We start from the raw sequence: 18,070 nt of genomic DNA, 5'->3' as shown, positions 1-18,070 counted from the left end.
GCCCATATAACTAAAGGGGTTTCTTTCCCCTGGAATGTGGGAATCCATCCCACTTATATTTTCTCTCCTCTCTTTCTTCAAACCCTTAAGGCTGTTCCATAATATGTCTCGAGAACTGTCCTGTTACTTCGGCTGAAGAGGGCTGGACTTTCTCCATTTTAAATCCATAAACTCTGCCTCCAGAATAATTGGAAGGACAGTTAAAGAGCAGCACAAATTGTTGCTTTTCTTTTCTTCTTCAGGGGCTGACTGTGGTGCCTCCTCACTTCTCCTAACCCCAAAATGAAGGACCAGGTTTGAATGTAAATCTCTTATCTCCAGCATAAAAGAACATTGCCAGGCTTGGGGCATTTTTGTTTTACTGACAATGATGTCAGTAATACTCAGTAAACGTACAGGACTAACTCTTTCTTCTTAACTTTTTCGATAATTATCACTCAAGGATAGCAATAGGACATGTCAGGCAGTGTATCTGGGCAGTGTTTGTGCAATTGTTTGCTGATTGATCACTTGGCTCTTGGTTCACATCAGTGTTTCTCAAACTGGGGCCACTGCTTGTGTAGGGAAAGCCCCTGGCGGGCCGGGCCGGTTTGTTTACCTGCCCCGTCCGCAGGTCCGGCCGATCGCGGCTCCCACTGGCTGCGGTTCGCTGCTCCAGGCCAATGGGAGCTGCGGGAAGCGGCGCAGGCTGAGGGACGTACTGGCTGCCGCTTCCAGCAGCTCCCATTGACCTGCAGCGGTGAACCGCGGCCAGTGGGAACCGCGATCGGCCGGAACTGCGGACAGGGCAGGTAAACAAACTGGCCCGGCCCGCCAGGGGATTTTCCTACACAAGCGGTGGCCCCAGTTTGAGAAACACTGGTTCACATCATCACCTGAGGCCTGCAGAAAGAAGCTACAAATACAATGGCTGTTAGGTTTTGTTGCTGAAGTATTTAAGTTTATTGGAAGGCTTCAGCACTTTTTAATATAAAATAACTGTTTTCCCCCAACACAATATTTTCCTCTGACTTAATGAAGATTCATAGTGATATTCCGTTTATTTCTAGGAATGCAACAGATAAAGGAAAGAGCATTGAAAGGGAAAAAAAAGAGGACACAAGCCAAAGGGTAAAACTATTTGTTTTGGAGTATTAGAATACAGGGATTTTGTTAGAATTAGCAATATAGTATAGTAGTTACTATATGTAATGCAACTAAAATTATCACAACACAATGACATGATTAAAATAGATATGGTAATTGGTATGTATGTTAAAGATTTCTTAAATAACTTTGGTGTTTCAGGATGAAGTATAGGAAAATTGATTTATTCTTTATTAATGTGCCCCTCTTATGGAGATACCTGCCTAAGTGTAGGTTGCAGGGAGGTGCCTATTTCTGCTAGTGATACACAACCAGGAATTTCTTTCCTAAAGTTTGTTGGCTTAGGCACCTAAGATGTTTCTTGTGAGAATGTCAGGCAGGCTCCTATAACTGAACACAAAACAGTTGGAGGAGGAGAAGGTGGAATTTATCTTATAACATTTAGCTCAGAGCACTCACCTGGGACATGGGAGGACCCAGACTCAATTCCCCCCTCTTCCTGAGGGGGAAAAAGGATTTGAACAGGGGCCTCCCCCTTTTAGGAGAGTGCTCTAACCATTGAGCTGTTGGGTAGTCTGATATGGTGCACCCTCAATTACTCCTGTTGAAGCTACTCCACTGTGGATAAATAATTAAAGAATAAGTGGAGCAGGGGGCTGGATCCTTTGTCTACCACAGCTCAGGTGGGTGTCCTAACCATCAGGCTACAGAGTCACTTTTCCCCTGCCACCCAGTGATATGCCCAGAGGCAGAAATTTTGGTGCCAAGGGAACTTTTACCTTCAAAATTTAGGCACCTGCAGAGTTTGGTAGGCACTTTATGGGTTGCAGTGGAGCTTAAAATGGGGACTTCAGCGCCTATTAGGCCAAGCTGCCTAACTCTGGGGTGTAGGTTCCTAAGTGTCTTTGTGAGTCCCACCCTTACTCAACGTTTTTTCAAAATCTTACACACTTGGGGAAAAAATCCCTCCAAAGGTGGGAGAAGTTTCTAACGATACATTGCATGAAAAACCCATCTACTTATATACAATATAAAAATTCCATTCTTCCTCTAAGCAGTTGATATAAGCAGAGAAAATGTGATTTTAGCTAAATAGAAAGAAATTAACATCTTATTCCCTCTGTCATGAGACCCTCAATGTAATTCACAACTATCCAGTAAAATAGTTGCCACAGGAAGGATGAAAAAAATTAAAATATGCAAAGAATAGGATCAGGGCTCATGTGGATCAAAATAAATTAGAGGAATTTTCCAGAACTGATACCATAACAGTTATTTACTTATTTCACCCAGGTTTGTATACCAGTAATTCACCAATACAGAACTTTTAACTATTGACACATTTTAGCATATTTCAAACAGCAAGATTATGGAGGATAGAATTCTGTAATGTTGAGATTATATCTCAGAAGCATCCAATAAATCTAAAATTCTGTTTTGGAATACTGTGCTGGCATCTACATATGTAGAATTATGGTCCCTACTTTTTGGCAAGTAGATCTTGTTCCAACACCTATTGAAGTCAATGGATAAACTCCTATTGACTAAAGTGTATCTGGTTCAGGCCAGAAGTAAAGAATGATGGTCAAGGATGTATTATAAACCAATTAAAAAGGAAACATTTATGAACTAGTGCCATTTTTAAGTAACCTACATAATTTTAGTAAGTGGGTTTTAATAGAATATTAAATGCAAACCTTTTTTTACTGCAACATTAAGATTACGTTGTTATTTATTTTTTTAAAAGTCAGGTCATAAAACATTGAGGAAAGTAAAAAGTTAAGGTTCCTTCAGCAGTGTAAATTTTCTCACCTGGCACTTATGTAGTATTTTGTAAGGTACTCTTGACAAATAATAGAAATAGAACATGCTACATATGTACAGCGTGGACAAGCCAATGTTGCTGTAGGTACCGTGGCCTTGAAGCTTGGGTCTGATCAAACTGTGCTTGGTGCAGGATCTCTGGTCTCCTCCAATACTGGCACCCTCTGATGCCTGACTTGGTTCCAGACGTAACTTAGTGTGGCCTCAGGGTTGCATTAAGCTATACCAGTTGGTAATAAAGCCCAAGATGCCAGGCAGGAATAGGAACTTTTTTGATTATGTATCAGTGTAGATCTCACTGTAGGTGCACATGGTGCTTCATGTATACCAGATCAGAGTCTTTTGAATAGCAGTGTCAATCAGGGCTCTGGATATGCCCTGTGTCTCCTCATATTCCTGTGCAAAGGCATAGAGAGTGGAGTGAACACAACCCTCCCCTCTTACCATCTGTGGCAGTGAGATGGAACCTGGCAAGTACCTGGCCCACTAGTCTTTACCTCTGGCTGGATAGTCTCAAAATTATTTTAAAACTTCAGAACTCTTCTGACTCATCTAGAAAGAACTACCATGAAATTGACCCATCTGAACAGAATTTTTACAATCAGACACCCCTATACTGACCCCAACATACATCCCATCCTGTACAGACCTCTCTGTAGAGGGCACCTGAACATAGTGGATTCTAAACCTGTGGGCTTCAAGCTCTGCCCTTCCTGTAACAGATTAACTCCATTAAAAGATGGACATAGCATGTGTCTCTTTTGTTTTAAGGGAGAACCATACAGCAGATAGATGCTCGGCATGCCAGTCGCTCTCTTTGAGTACACATAAATAAGTTGCAGGACTTGTGATTGAAGCTTCATCTACTGGAACAATCCTATGAAGGTCTCTTCCGATCTGGAGGAGACAAATACCAGACAAGCCAACTTCATTGAGGACCCTGTTTAGCAGACACACAGTGCCTAAAACCAGCATGCAGAAAATGGCACAGAGAAAAGATCTGGCACCTGCACTCACTCAACTTGCACTGAAACCCACAACATTGACACCAATGCCAGTATCTCTATTACCAAAGGCTGGCACAAAGTGAGTCCGCCTCAGACATGTATGCAGAAACTCTAGAGTGCAGTGTCATCCCACAAGGATAGACCACATAAGGTCTCTGTGGAGAAAACCACTAAGCCGCACATGGCTTTGAGAGCTATTATTAGGGAGAAGCCTACCACTGCAGCATAGAGAAAAATGTCACTAACACCAACCCCAGCACCGGTGACACAACCTTTGGTTTTGATGCCTACAGTCAAACAAAGTGTACAAAATGAGCTTCTGGAAGAACTCGAAATGACCTCTATACTGAGGCACCTATTGATACCTGTGAAGACACTGGTACCAAGAGTACTGTGTGCCTTGGTCCCATCCCTAGCGGAGATCTGCTCCTCCTGTCCAACACCAGGACATATCTTCTCATCTTCAAGTAGAGAACCCTTTTCTCCGAGATCTCTGGGCGATACTGTAGAAAAACTAGTTGACTCTCCCTATAGGGCTTAGCTGCCATCATCTCAAGAATGGCATTAGACTGACTAATATCACACAAACCAGCCATATCCTTATGGCATGCTGCTATGGCCTTATTGGGCTTACTGAAGGCTGTCCTCATATGCTACTAGGAGCTGATCTGTACTACATTCTAAGAAGAGAAAGAGATCATTCTCCTGAGTAGCATCCCTGACACCAGATAGAGAGGAATACTAAGAGCCACCAGACCTGGAGCCACTGCAATAACAACATCCTATTTCACCACCTTAGAACCTTTCATCCTCATCTCCTGATAAAGAAGTGTCCTCAGCACCAGTACTAGTGCGGGATGACTTCAAATCATTTCAAAAACTTCTCATGAGAATTGCAGACACTCTAGAAATAGAATTATCTATCATAAAAGAAAAATTTCATAAAAGTTGTTCCACATTTTGACAACTTTCAGCTCGGCCAGGATCATCCTTATGATAAATGAAGGACTGCTCAGTCCCACTAAGGCCTTATGGCAGACACCTGCCACAATAACACCCACCACAAAGAGGGTGGAAAAGCAGTACTAAGTTCATGAAAAGGATCCAAATGCTTCCATCCCCTGAGAACAAAGACCCCCCCCCCCCCAAAAAAAGCTTTACTTGTTTCTGGGAAAAGCCTGTTCCTCTGGCTCTCACCAATTATGGGGTGGCAAACTATCAGGTCCTTCTGGCCAAGTATGATTTTTTGACCTGGGGTAGAATGAAAACCTTCTATCAAAGCTCCTACCTTAGAACAAGGAAAAGCTTAAAGAAATAATCTAAGAAGGCCTATTTGTGGCCAAGACAGCCCTAAACACAGCAATGAATGCTGCTGACACCATTGCCAGATCTATGGCCATTGCAATAACTATGCACAGAGCATCATGGCTTCAAGCGTAAGGTTGTAGCCTGATTTGGGGTAGGTTAATAGTGTTGATTTAATTTATCCACTTAATTTTAATTAATTAATTAATTAATAATTTTATTGTTTTTAATCGTTTAATAATTATTGTGAATATTAATTAGTATGGGTATTTGGCTCGCCAATTTGTTTAATCAGAAGATAGAGTTCGTCCTGAATCAGGCTTCACAGAGTTTATAAAAGGAAATTCGGGGTTGTGACAGGAAGTTTACACAGAAACAGATGTAGTCATACAGACTTTTTATTAAAATCAATGAAGATAGTAAGTAAATGGTAAAACAGTTAGAATTACAGAGTTACACTTGTATCACAGTTCTTTAAGAGAATATTAGGCTATACACTGCAAAATGGATTAATACTCACACCCTGTTCTTGATAATAATCTGGTGCTGGCAACACCTTGGGCGTTTTTCACACTTCTAGTAAAGGAAGCTACTGCAAAGTGACTTGCTTTCTAAATTAACTCTATATGCCTTATCTAAATAAAATGTAAATGAGATTAAATCCCTTTTTAACTTATAGTCTTGAAAAGAATGAAGAACGACCTATCAATAGTTAATAGTCGTGTGGAAGATGAGTAGTATCGATACATAGTTGAAAGGTGGAGGCAGTGAAGAGTAGACAGGAGTAGGTAGATGGGTAGATTGCCTCCCTAATGGCAAGCTGCTTGCCTTTTTATAAGATATTTAATCGGAAATCCTCCCTCTTATGCCCATATTTCATTCTTCCCCCACAGAAATGTTAGGGTACACTTACCCATAGGCTAGTATGCATGTGCGTATGGATGACAGGTATGTACGCACTTGTGGTAAATACGTTAGAATGTGGGCAAAACCCCTCATTTTCCACCCCGTTTTACTATTGGTTTAGGTAAAGTTCTCTAGACATCTGCGTGGGTGTTTTGCCTAATTTTACTTTTTCCTGGGAAGGGTCTCAAAAAGGTGTTAACTACGCATTAGTTTTAACATACAGAGTTTAACCTGTAGGTAGGTCTCTTGCATTACAGCTAAACTTACTTTTAATATAAATCTATAAATCCAATACATCAAATACTCATTTTATAATAAAGATATATTTATACAGACAAGCAGATTAACCCTTAGGGCTACAAGGTAGTCCCAGGGAATAACAGATCACTGTTGCAGACTTATCTTTTGAAAGCATGGAATTGTTCTTTGCACAGACAGACTGTGCTCTGCACTCCTTAAAAGACTCTAAGGCCATTTTGCGCTCCCTGGAGATTAATACACGAACCCCATACCACAAGCTGTACTCTCATCCCAGAGAGGACAAAGGATGCCATATCATTATACCAGACAATGATAATCATGCCAAGAAGGAAGCTAGGTACAACGGGTCCCAAGCTTTCCTCCTCTATAGCAATGCACCTGGCTTCTGCAGTGTGTCAGCAAATTTGATGAGCCTGTCAGGAGCCCCATCTGGACCAGCCCAGAGAGCATGACCTTCGGAAACCTCCTTGTCCCATTCTTCCAAGTATAGTCTGCCATAACATTGGAAAGATGAGTCCTAGAGATTAGTGCTAATGGCCCCCCTATTCTGTTTCATTCCTCATTCCCCATTCCTGCCCCTCTTCTGGGACCTTTCTCATGAGATCCTGTCACAAACAGAAGTGGCTTCGTTGCTTTGTCTATGAGCCATCGAGGAAGTGTTGTCAGAATTCAAGGCAAAAGGCTTCTATTTCCAGTATTTTCTTATCTTGAAGAAGAAAAAGGGTCTTTGCCATAGCCTAAACCTGAGGAGACTTAACAAGAATCGCCTCGGGTTCAGGTTGGTAATGCTTGATTCCATCAATCCCTCTCTTCAAGCTCAAGATTGGTTCATGGCTCTGAAACTGTCGGATGCATACTTCCTTGTAGCTATCTGTTTGGTCCATATGAAGTAACTAAAATTCACAACCATTACCAGTACAGGGTATTGCCCTTTGAACTCTCCACAGCACTAAGACTATTCACAAAATACCTGGCAGTGGTGGCAGAAAGGGAATCCATGTCTACCCAGACCTGACAGGGCAGTCCCAGAGGCAGAGGCAGTCTCAGCAGGAGACCACAATACCCCTAGAGTATGACTTCTCTCTGTTCCCTAACTACGATTCCTTGTGAACTATGAGAAATCATCTCTCATACCATCACAAACAACAGAGTTCATGGGAGTCGTGATGGACTCTAGACCAAGAAGAGAACAGGTTCTGGGGTCTCGAGTCAGTGATAAATGACCTAAAATCAAATCCGATGATGATGGTGTTTATATCTCTGGGGTAACTAGGCCACAAATCCATGTGTACGTATGATGCCACTTGCTAGACTTCAGCTGTGGCCATTATAATATGGCTGAGATCAATGTAATCCCCTCCCAGTATCACACAAACAATAGAGTCAGAGTCCCACTCTGTCCTACAAGTACTCGCTTGGTGGCTGGACACAGAGAACATACAAAGAAGGGTTCACTTCTCACCCCATTCCTGATTCTGATGCTCATTACAGGAATCATCTGTAGGTGCAAGGAACCTGGTTCCAGGATGATTTGAAACTATATATGAACATCCTGGAACTCAGGGGAATCCAGCTGGCATGCATAGTATTCCTGCTGGTTTTGTGGAACTCCACAGTGCAGATTTTGACATACAACACATCCACAATGCACTGTATAAACCAGTAAGAAGGGGCATGGTCATCCCCTCTCTGCCAGGAAATCATCAAGCTGTGGACTTGATGCCATCACCACAGGGTAACCACCACTGGCTCTCCATATTCCAGGAGCCAGCAACAACCTGGCAGGCTTCTTAAGAAGACGTAACCAACCATGAGTGTTTGCTACATACATCTAGAGAGCTGGTATATTCTTGGGGGAAACTCCCTCAATAGATCTATTCACCACTGAGGACAACAAATGCCCAAACTTCTGCTCCGGGGGGGAGGAGGGGGTATGAACCTGGGCTTCTTGCCAGATTCCTTCCTGCTACAGTGGTGTCCATTGGCCTGCTAAACCCAGGGTTGTGAGTTCAATCCTTGAGGAGGCCACTTAGGGATCTGGGGCAAAATCAGTACTTGGTCCTGCTAGTGAAGGCAGGGGGCTGGACTCGATGACCTTAAGGTCCTTTCCAGTTCTAGGAGATAGGATATCTCCATTAATTTATTAATTTATTTATTTGTTTATTTATTTATTTTCCTCAGATTCCCCTGATATCTAGAGTCAGACAGGACAGGGCCACACTGATCCTAATAGCTTCCTGTTGGCTGAGGCAATTTGGACTGTCAGACCACCTACACGTCTGCTTGGTCTCCCATCCATCTCCTGATCTCAGAACAACCATCAGATGTTGCACACAGACTTGCAGTCATTGCATCTGACAGCTTAGATATTGGTTGATTGAGTACCACTGACAGACTGTTCTCGATAGGTTCTAGAAATCCCCATACAGCGTGGAAAACCATCTGCTAGGAAGACCTACTCCTCCAAATGAAAACATATTGTAATATATCCAATATACTGGTGCCTCTAGTGCAGTGGTTCTCAACCTATTTACCATCGTGGGCTGCATATGCAGCTCTCTATGTGTTATGTGGGCTGCATACATACAATATATATATACCACCTGTATGGCCCTGAGGATATCACATGGGCTACAGCTTGTGCTGATTGGGCTGGAAGTGGCCCGCAGGTTGAGAACCACTGCTTTAGTGAGTTCAGATTAAAGATCCTAGACTATATGCTACACTTGAAGCATGCTGCACTGGCATTTAGTTCTCCCAAAGTCCACCTTGCAGCAATATCAGTGTGTCATGATACAAGACAGCTGTACTTGGCTGTCTCATATCTGGCGGTATCAAAATTCCTCAAGGGCCTTCTTCCCACCTATTAGAGATGACTCGTACGTGGGATCTCAGCATCGCCCTCCTAAAACTCATGGAACCTCCATTTGAGCCACTGCTGGATTGTTCGATATATCATTTACCTTTAAGACAGTGTTGCTATCACTTCGGATAAGCTAGCTCCAAGCCCTTATGCCTGGACCTCCTTACCCATTCTTTCATAGGGACAAGGTGGTGCTAAGACCACACCCTAAATTTATCCTTAAATTTATCTCAGATTTTCACGTAAATCAGTGAGTTAACCTACCAGTCTTCTTCCCAAAACCACACTTGATGCGGGGAGAGAAGAAAATGACATACTTTCGACATTTCAAGGGTTTTGCTGTATTATCTTAACAGGACTAAACTTTTTAGACTATGTCCTCAACTCTTTTGGCTATATCTGGCTCATTGAGAGGCCAACGCATCTCATTACAGAGAATATCTAAGTGGATGATGCAGTGTATCCTCACCTGTTATTAGTTAGCTGGTGACCCTCTCCCTTCAAACAACAGGCACACTCCACCAGGAGAGAGGCATCTTCTTCAGTCTGCTTTAGAAACTTGCTAGTATCTGAGATGTTAAAAAAACAAACAAACATGGAGCAACCCTCTGATTTTTGTTAAACATTATGCCCTTGACATAAAGGCTAGCTCTGATGCCAGTTCCCACCATCCAGATTGGATACTGCTTTCCAGTCATCTACAGTGGAATGCACACTGACATGTACTCAGAGAAGAATTAACAATTACTTACCCTACAGTAACTGTGTTTCTTTGAGGAGATGTAGTCAGTGTGGATCCCACAACATGCCTTCCATCCCCACATTTTGGGAGTCCTCAGAAACTTGGGCTTTGAATTTTGAGGGAACTGAGGGAAGTTTGTGGCCACACACCCTTTATCTCACCATGTGAAAGCATGACGAGGCACAGGGCATGTGCATGGCCCCAACAGACGCTGCTATTCACAAGACCCAATCTCACATATAGTAGTCGCACGTGCCCGTAAAGTAGAATCCATGCCGACTGCAACATTTAGAAGAACCACACTTACTGTAGGGTAAGTAATTCATTTTTCTGGTCTTTTCCTTTGCCTCATGGAAAGGCAAGACATTATATACACAAAAATTGTGTTAGTGTAAAGTTAAGACTGCACAGTAAGTACTCAGCAGTGAAAGATTAAGGCTGCAGTGCTAAGCTTAACACTGCCCCCTTGTGTGAGTGCATTAGTTCAGTTTTAAAATTTGTGATCACATACCTTTTGTCATATCTTTTCAAGCTTTGTTTTCATAAACATTTTTATTTTTAGTTACTCTAAGCTAAGTTGTACCCTTAGACACAGCTCTGTGGGAGGAGTGGTGCATAATATACACTGCCCCAGGAATAGTCTTGGGAGGAATTTTGACTTAGCATCACAATTCCCCCCAAATGTTTCTTAGACTTGGTCTAGAGCTTACTTCGGTAAAATTTACATCGCTCAGGGGTATGAATAATTCACACCCCCGAGTAATGTAAATTATACCGACCTAAGCACCAGTATGGACAGTGCTATGTTGGCAGGAAAGCTTCCCCTGCCGACATAGCTACCATCTCTTGCAGAGGTGGATTTTTTATGACGACGGGAGAACTCTCTCCTGTTGGCATAGAGAGTCTTCACCAGATGTGCTACAGCAGTGCAGCTGCATGAATGCAGCTGCGCCACTGTAACACTTCTAGTGTAGACTAGCCATTACTCTGAGTGTGTGTGTGGGGAAGGTAATTATTAACAGCTCTTAAATGGGTGCAGCTTACTTCCCTTCATTTTCCAAGCCAGTACCATTGGCCAGTGTGAGTGTGTTCCCACACTTGTTTGCTGTCTGGAGAAGCAGCTGGAATACAGGCCCCTGCTGCACACAGGTATCAGACCCAGGATCCAGATAGCTCTAACAAAGCTGTATAGGAGGTGGGGTTGGAGTCTTACTGCCCCTTACTACTCTGGATGGCTGTATTAGGTTTGTCACAGCCAGCCTTTCATGTCTATAAAGTACATTGAAGATTACAAGCATGATATAATGCTCAATGTTAAAAATTATTAATACGAATATATTTACAATCAGATCTTTCAGTTACTTAGTTCAGGACCACATTTCACTTCTTTTCTCTTATTGTTTTTATATTTTGATTCATTAGCCACACCAAGGTGAACATGTGTCAGCATGGAAACCTATGCAGAGGCAAAAAAGTGAGGAAGAACTTGTAAGGACAATTGATATTTTTTATTTTCTCTTGATTTCTTGAGAGCATGGAAGTATCAAATAGCCTTCCTTGTGAGTTAAATTCCATTTTTTTCCCATACAATTCTGCATAGTATTTTTATGCAGTTTAATTAGTATACAGTTATCAAAAACTGGCACAGACCCTTGTATTGTGGGAGACAATTAGATGATTTTAACAGCTATTGAGAGACCTAGGTTTTTATTGCACTGAAAATACGCGACCCTACCCAGTAATTTGTAGGCCATTGATGTGAATTGTCAAAAGTGCTGGTGTTGTATTGTACATTTTTTCATAAATGCACAATTTTATTGCTGTTTTGAAATCTTTTTAAATCCCTTTCATTTTGATAGTCAAAGTTATGAATAAATAAAACAGAATAGCGGGGGGGGAGGGGGAGGGGAGAGGAGCACAGATATAAAAATTAAGAAATTGGTACATGTGTCACTCTGCTTTTTTTAAAGCAGATAAGGGTATTTAGAGAAATGGTGGCTTTTGGAGGGGAATGGGTTAAGAACTGCAGGCACAGCTACTCCTCGTCATTCATTTCAGTAAGAATAAACTATTCTCTCAGTAAATCCAGTATTGTTTTTAGTTGAGATTGTAATGTTGTTAGATGAAGTTATTATTAAATGAAGATTTATTGTTTGGCCACTAATCCATGGCTCTCTTTTTCCTAGTTCAAATTTACAATTGGATTACTTTATTACTAATCAGCTTTGAACCCAGTTATAATTAATGTAGCGACAGGAATGTTCCTGTCTAGTTCTCTGAGAAATAAGGCAGTTTTACTCTGTTGTTATACCAATATGAAGGCTACAGTAACTTTGTGAGGGGCTTTGTTGAAAGTATATACAAACAGCACATTTAATCTCCCCGAAAAAAATCTTAAGAAAAGCTGTTATTCATAGAATGTGATTCAGTTGGCTACTTTTTTGTGTGCTTAAATTATTGTTGTATATCCATCATCACCACCTATTGCTACATATTTCTGTAATTCCATTTATGATCTGACTTTGTAGTAATTAGTTTTACAAATATATTTTTGAATTTTATTAGTGAACATAATTTCACTATTTATGTTCTGGCAAATAAAAGATTGTAAAGTTATATAATGGCTTAATTTATTCTACTATTATATTTTCCCTTCTAGGAAATCAGTGATAATTATTTGACAAATTATGAAGATGATTTTGAAGTATGTATAAGTTTATTCTTTTTGTAATAATTCATAAGTGTAACTTGTGTTTGCTGTAATAACAAATATAGCATGGTTTGTGTTTTATGCTTTTACTTTTTTGGTAACATTGTGGCCCATTCAGACTTTTGCCAGGCTTTTATCTTAATCAGAAGTTAAATTTCTGAGTCGGGGGGGTGGGGTGAGGGTGGGTAGAACTGGGGGGCAACTTTGACTTTCCATTAGAAGTCTTCAAAGGATCATCATTCTGTCTTACTAGATTTCAGGTATTCAAACCTTTTTGAGTAAAAGTCTTGAATTTTGGCCTACTCACTTGTTATGGACTGCTGATTGTAAGAAAAATTCAAATTTGACATGTATGTCTGACATGTCAGTAGGTCACCAAAATGTGTTCAGTTTATTAATTTACAAAAAATATATTAATTTCTTTTATTGGACTTGCAGTTTGGTTAGAAGAATAAAATGAGGTTACCAGCTGTATTTACCAGAATTTAGCCAAGAAAGTTGTGTAAAGAAGAAAAGTATGCCTCAAGGAGCTTTATTGCTAGCCAAGTCCAACCAAATTGTGGACTGTGGTCATCTAGGGTCTGTGTGTGAAATCTTGGCCCCACTGATTTCAGTCAAACCACAATTTCACGTTGTATGTACATGGTATATCTCTTTTGACTTCAGTGGGACAACTCTTGTGCTTAAAGTTAAATATGGGCCTAAGTCTTTGCAGGTTTGGGAACTTGATTTTTTTTTTTTTATAATGATGGCTGTTAGAAAGTGTTTAAGAAGTTTGGCTTGTCATAGTCCTAGCATATATAGATTAGTGGGAAAAGAGAAGATGAAGTGAAAGATGCAAAATAAGTACATTTTATTCATTGGTTGCAGAAATAGAGATATTTATTCCATCATGAATATGACCATTTTATGCCATGTTGCTATAGAATACATAATGGTGTGTGGTGATATAAAGGTTTTATTGGCATGAGTCGGGGATGACTACTCATATGTGCAAAGCCACAAAGAGTTATGCAGCTCACCTTAAAGAAATGTCAATAAAACAGTTATAGCACCACACACCAGCACATACATTATTATGATACGCACTTTACAGAAATTCTACTTTACAAAGTTTTTTTAGAAGATTAAAAAAAAAAATTGGTACTGTTTTTCTGTTCCAAGACACTGGGTGTGGCTTATCCAGATAAGCTTATCACAGGCATTTAAGAGAATGTTGTTTATTTAAATTAAAGAATTATTTTTTTAAATGACTCCTGATCAGAGGATTTGTGGCCATTTTCATGCATCATTGCTCTTGAACTCTTTTTGCTCTTCATTGTGTGGAGCTATAGGATTTTTTTTTAAAGCATCTTTTAAAAAAAGACAAACAGTATTTTGACACAGGCACCAGTGATATGATTTAAATTATTTGATTTAATTTATGTTTAACATTTATTAAAAGTAGTGTTATTTTTAAAGGATTATGAAGATGATTTTGATGACGATGATGATGAAGACAATGATAGTGAGGCTAGAGACTCAGAAGAAAGACTAAGAGAGATCCCTGTTTCCAAAAAATCTGAAATAGAAGAAATTCAAAGAGCAATTAATGCAGAAAATGAGAGGATTGGTACCTTACTACCAAAGCAATTTCAAAAAGAACATGAAAAGGAACCAACCATGGGTATGTGATCGAGCTCAGTCTTAAGTGTTGTTATTAAATGCATAGCAGCTTTTGTGCAAACAAGATATTTCAACTTATTCTAAAGATCTCCATTAAAGGCAAAAAAAACTAGTGTTCTCAGTAAATCACTTAGCTTTGTGGCTAAGCAGCATAACTTTAAAGTAGCTAAGCAAAACTTCAAAGATATTACTAATGATTTGAAATGTGAAGTATACAGGCCGAGACTTAATAACCCTGTTCCCTCATTTGGAGGGCTGGGAGAGCTGCAGATCATGTTTCAGCTTCCTGTGATGTCACCCTCCCAGTCTTTCAAAGGTCTTAACGTCCTCCAACAGAAAGAGAGAAGTCAGGACCTGATATTTCTTATGTTAAAAACAAGAAAAAAAAACTTTTACTGGTGGAAAAAATATAAAGTTATGATAAAATTATTATAAAATATAAAATAAAAATATTAGTCCTGCCTTGAGTGCAGTGGTCTGTACTAGATGACCTCTCGAGGTCCCTTCCAGTTCTATGATTCTATGAAAAGAGCACAAATACAATTTTTTATTTTTGGTTTATAATTCATCTTTTAAGTATATTTTTGCTGTGAAAAGTGACTATGTAAAATGACAACCTCTTCCTCAACAGATCTGCTTAGTTTATTGACTATGTCTACCGTTAGGCCCCAATTCACCTTCGCACAGTCCAACCATGCAGATCACAATGCTGGATTGAGTCTATAAGAAGCACTTTTATTACTTTTTCCTCCTCTTAGTACTTCAGGGACAATACAGCTATGGAAGAGTGACTGGAATTCTCTCTGGATCATGCAGCATCAACTGAATTTTTAACTAAAGTCTGATTACAGAATCTTTGTCGGAACTCAGCTTGACTTTGAGATTCCAGGTTGAGTTAGTAGTAATTTGGCAGTTAGAAAAATCATCTTCTTACTTGTAAACTGAGTAGATTTGATCTAATTATTAAAAGGCAATAAATGTGGAAATATGGGTCCTAATTTTTAGTGCATATGCAGCTTAAAAGAGGGCAGGTTTTGTGACAGCCTTCTGTATAAGAATCAATATATTGTAGTGCAGATTTCCTGTATTCCTTGCAGAAGCTCACGATTCCTGCTTCAACTTCTACTGTACACTCGTCTATAGATTAGATTTGGAAGTTCCCTTGTAACACCCGCTGCACAAATTTTGATTTCTTGTAAATTGTAGAGTACTCGATGTATTTTGACAAATCTTTTTGATTTAATGTAAACTACAAATCGCTATAGCAGTGATACTTAGCACTCCTATAGCATCTTACATTTTAAAAGCACTTTACAAACATTATCTAACAAATTTTAGCAATCTTCCTCTAAGGTAGCTAAATATTGTCGACACTGATAGTGAATCAGACATGGACATCAATTGACTTTTCAAAGCCCACATAGTGAGTCACTGGCAGAGCTGGAACTAGAATTTAAGAGTTCATGGATTCTAGCTCTTTAGTTGGTTCATTGACTAGATTGGCTTTAGAGCAGTAGTTTTCAGCTTGTGGCTTATGTCTCCAAAGGGCTGCCGTGTCTCCGCTCCATCAGTGATTCCGCCTCAGCTGTAGAAGCCAACCTGCTATTGGGAGGTGTAGTTTACACACCACCTTGTGCCAGCTTGACTGAATCTGACCTAATAATCACTATTTAAACAGGGCCATCTTAGAGGCAGAGTATTGTCACTGATCCTTGAACTCTTAATGTACATTGGGGAATTTTTCATGGTGGAAAGAAGGGACAGTTTTAAGAGAGAAGAAACATTTTCAGCACTAAAGATGACTGCTGAAATAAAAATCTGAATAGTAAAGGAACAGCAGTAAAGGAAAAAAGATTAGTTGCTTTATATTTGGTAAAGTTATGATACCCAGTGCACCAGTCCTTTTCCTGCAAATATATTATTACCTGCATAATTAATCTTTGGCAGCTGCACGTCATACATGTTTTGTTGATTGCTATACCTCCTGTTATCTGACATTTTAATGTTTTATTTATTTCACTCACAAAATTTTGTAATATCGTACAGAAAGGCAAGATTCTCCTGCCAGAGGCTCTCTCTGTGGAATGTTCATGGATTTTAAAACAGCAAACCAGCGGCAAAGTAACCGAAATATGGCCAGTAAACAGAAGTAAGCAGCATTAAAAATTCACTGCATGTGGCTGTTTGGGTAGCTCACCATCTAAAATGTAAATTCTTTTCATTATGTTTGAAATACTCTTTAGTAATATTTTATATATAAATAATATTTTATATAATAATATTTGATTTTACATGTGATGAAGGATTGCTTAATCAACTACGATGATTTGGTTTAAATTAAATCCCGTTTGCATGCTTTGTTTTAAATTAAAGAAATATTAAAATAATTTCTTTGAGTAAGTGTAACAAAGAACAATCAATTCTATTCTATAGAATCTATATAGTGTGGGTTTGTCTACACAGTCCACAGCAGAGAGCTTCTCAGACAGGGTCAACAAACTCAGAATCACACTACTGCACTAAAAATACCTGTGTAGATGTTGCGGGTCGGGCTGGAACTTAGGCTCTGAAGCATAGGGAGGGGGATTTGCTTCAGAGCCTAAGCTCTAGCCGGGCTGGGAGTCTTGCTGTCGCAGCCTGTGTAGACTACCCTGTGTGTACACAGGAAAAATTGTGAATATTATTAACTAATAAAAAAGGCATATTTGACATGGCTTTAGGAGTACTTCCCACCATCCTAACTATTTGAAGAACGTAAAGTGCATCCATTATATCACAGGAAGGGTAGTTTTTCCATAGCTTTTCAGTAAGGTCTGTGGCTTAACTTATCACTTTGAATAGTTGGACACAAACACTCCTTAGCTATTAAAAGTTTGGGTTTATGTATACCTATAATAATTAGAGTCTAATTAGTAGTATAAGTTTCCCTAGATTTGCAGTCAGGTCTTGGATGTCATATATTATCTTTACCCTCATGTCACAATAAACTAGAATTCCTAATATTGCCATTCCTTGTATGAGTTTCTACACTGATATACATTTTAATATCAATGGGCATTGATATGGAACTCCATGCATTTGCTTGGAGAGGTGAATAGATTGCTAGATCTGTAGTACGTTATTGTGTAATGCCATTTTCCTCTAAAATGCCATGGGTTCATATAGATTTTGCAGCTTAACTATTTTTTGTTTTGTAATTCATTGTAAAGGAAACGCAGTTCAGAACTGCTCCGACTAATTGACCTGGACTTCTCAGTAAGTTTTTCTTTACTGGATTTGCCTCCAGTGAATGAATATGACATGTACATCAGGAACTTTGGAAAAACAAACACTAAACAGGCAAGTACCTGGCTTTTAAGACTATATAAATCCTGAAAGCTGAGATTCTTATCCTGGAAAATGATTTTCCTTCCAGTGGTTACATTAGCTAGGAGGGTGGTAAATGTCAACACTTTAATTACTTTTGACAAGAGAAAAACCATGTCAAGAATGACCCTAAGCAGTCAGTAGCTCTCTAATTTTTAGAGGAATTTGTATATGAAGTGGGAGGATAGCGGGAAAGATAATACAATGGCAACAGGAAGCAAGGCAATACATAATACATTCATAAATATTTTTAGATGACTAGTGCTTATTAACATAAAGGACAGCTGCAAAACCACAGGAGTCTTCAGAATATTTGCAAGAGATTCAAGCTTTCC

General features: G+C 39.6%; 1 protein-coding gene across 1 annotated transcript in view; it reads left to right on the top strand.

The window, feature by feature from the left end:
• Nucleotides 1-18,070, top strand: part of DYNC2I1 (dynein 2 intermediate chain 1) — a 54,284-nt gene that overhangs the window by 14,953 nt on the left and 21,261 nt on the right. Inside the window, exons 7-12 of the mRNA XM_065399083.1 lie at nt 1,050-1,110; nt 11,417-11,482; nt 12,654-12,698; nt 14,166-14,370; nt 16,416-16,518; nt 17,579-17,708. Of these exons, the coding sequence (XP_065255155.1) occupies nt 1,050-1,110; nt 11,417-11,482; nt 12,654-12,698; nt 14,166-14,370; nt 16,416-16,518; nt 17,579-17,708 (610 nt within the window). The remainder of the gene's footprint in view (nt 1-1,049; nt 1,111-11,416; nt 11,483-12,653; nt 12,699-14,165; nt 14,371-16,415; nt 16,519-17,578; nt 17,709-18,070) is intronic.

The sequence above is a fragment of the Emys orbicularis genome, chromosome 2 (genome assembly GCF_028017835.1).
Source record: "Emys orbicularis isolate rEmyOrb1 chromosome 2, rEmyOrb1.hap1, whole genome shotgun sequence".
Lineage (NCBI taxonomy): Eukaryota > Metazoa > Chordata > Testudines > Emydidae > Emys > Emys orbicularis.
The sequence above is the reverse complement of the archived record's forward strand: the minus strand, read 5'-3'. Positions and strand labels throughout refer to the sequence as shown.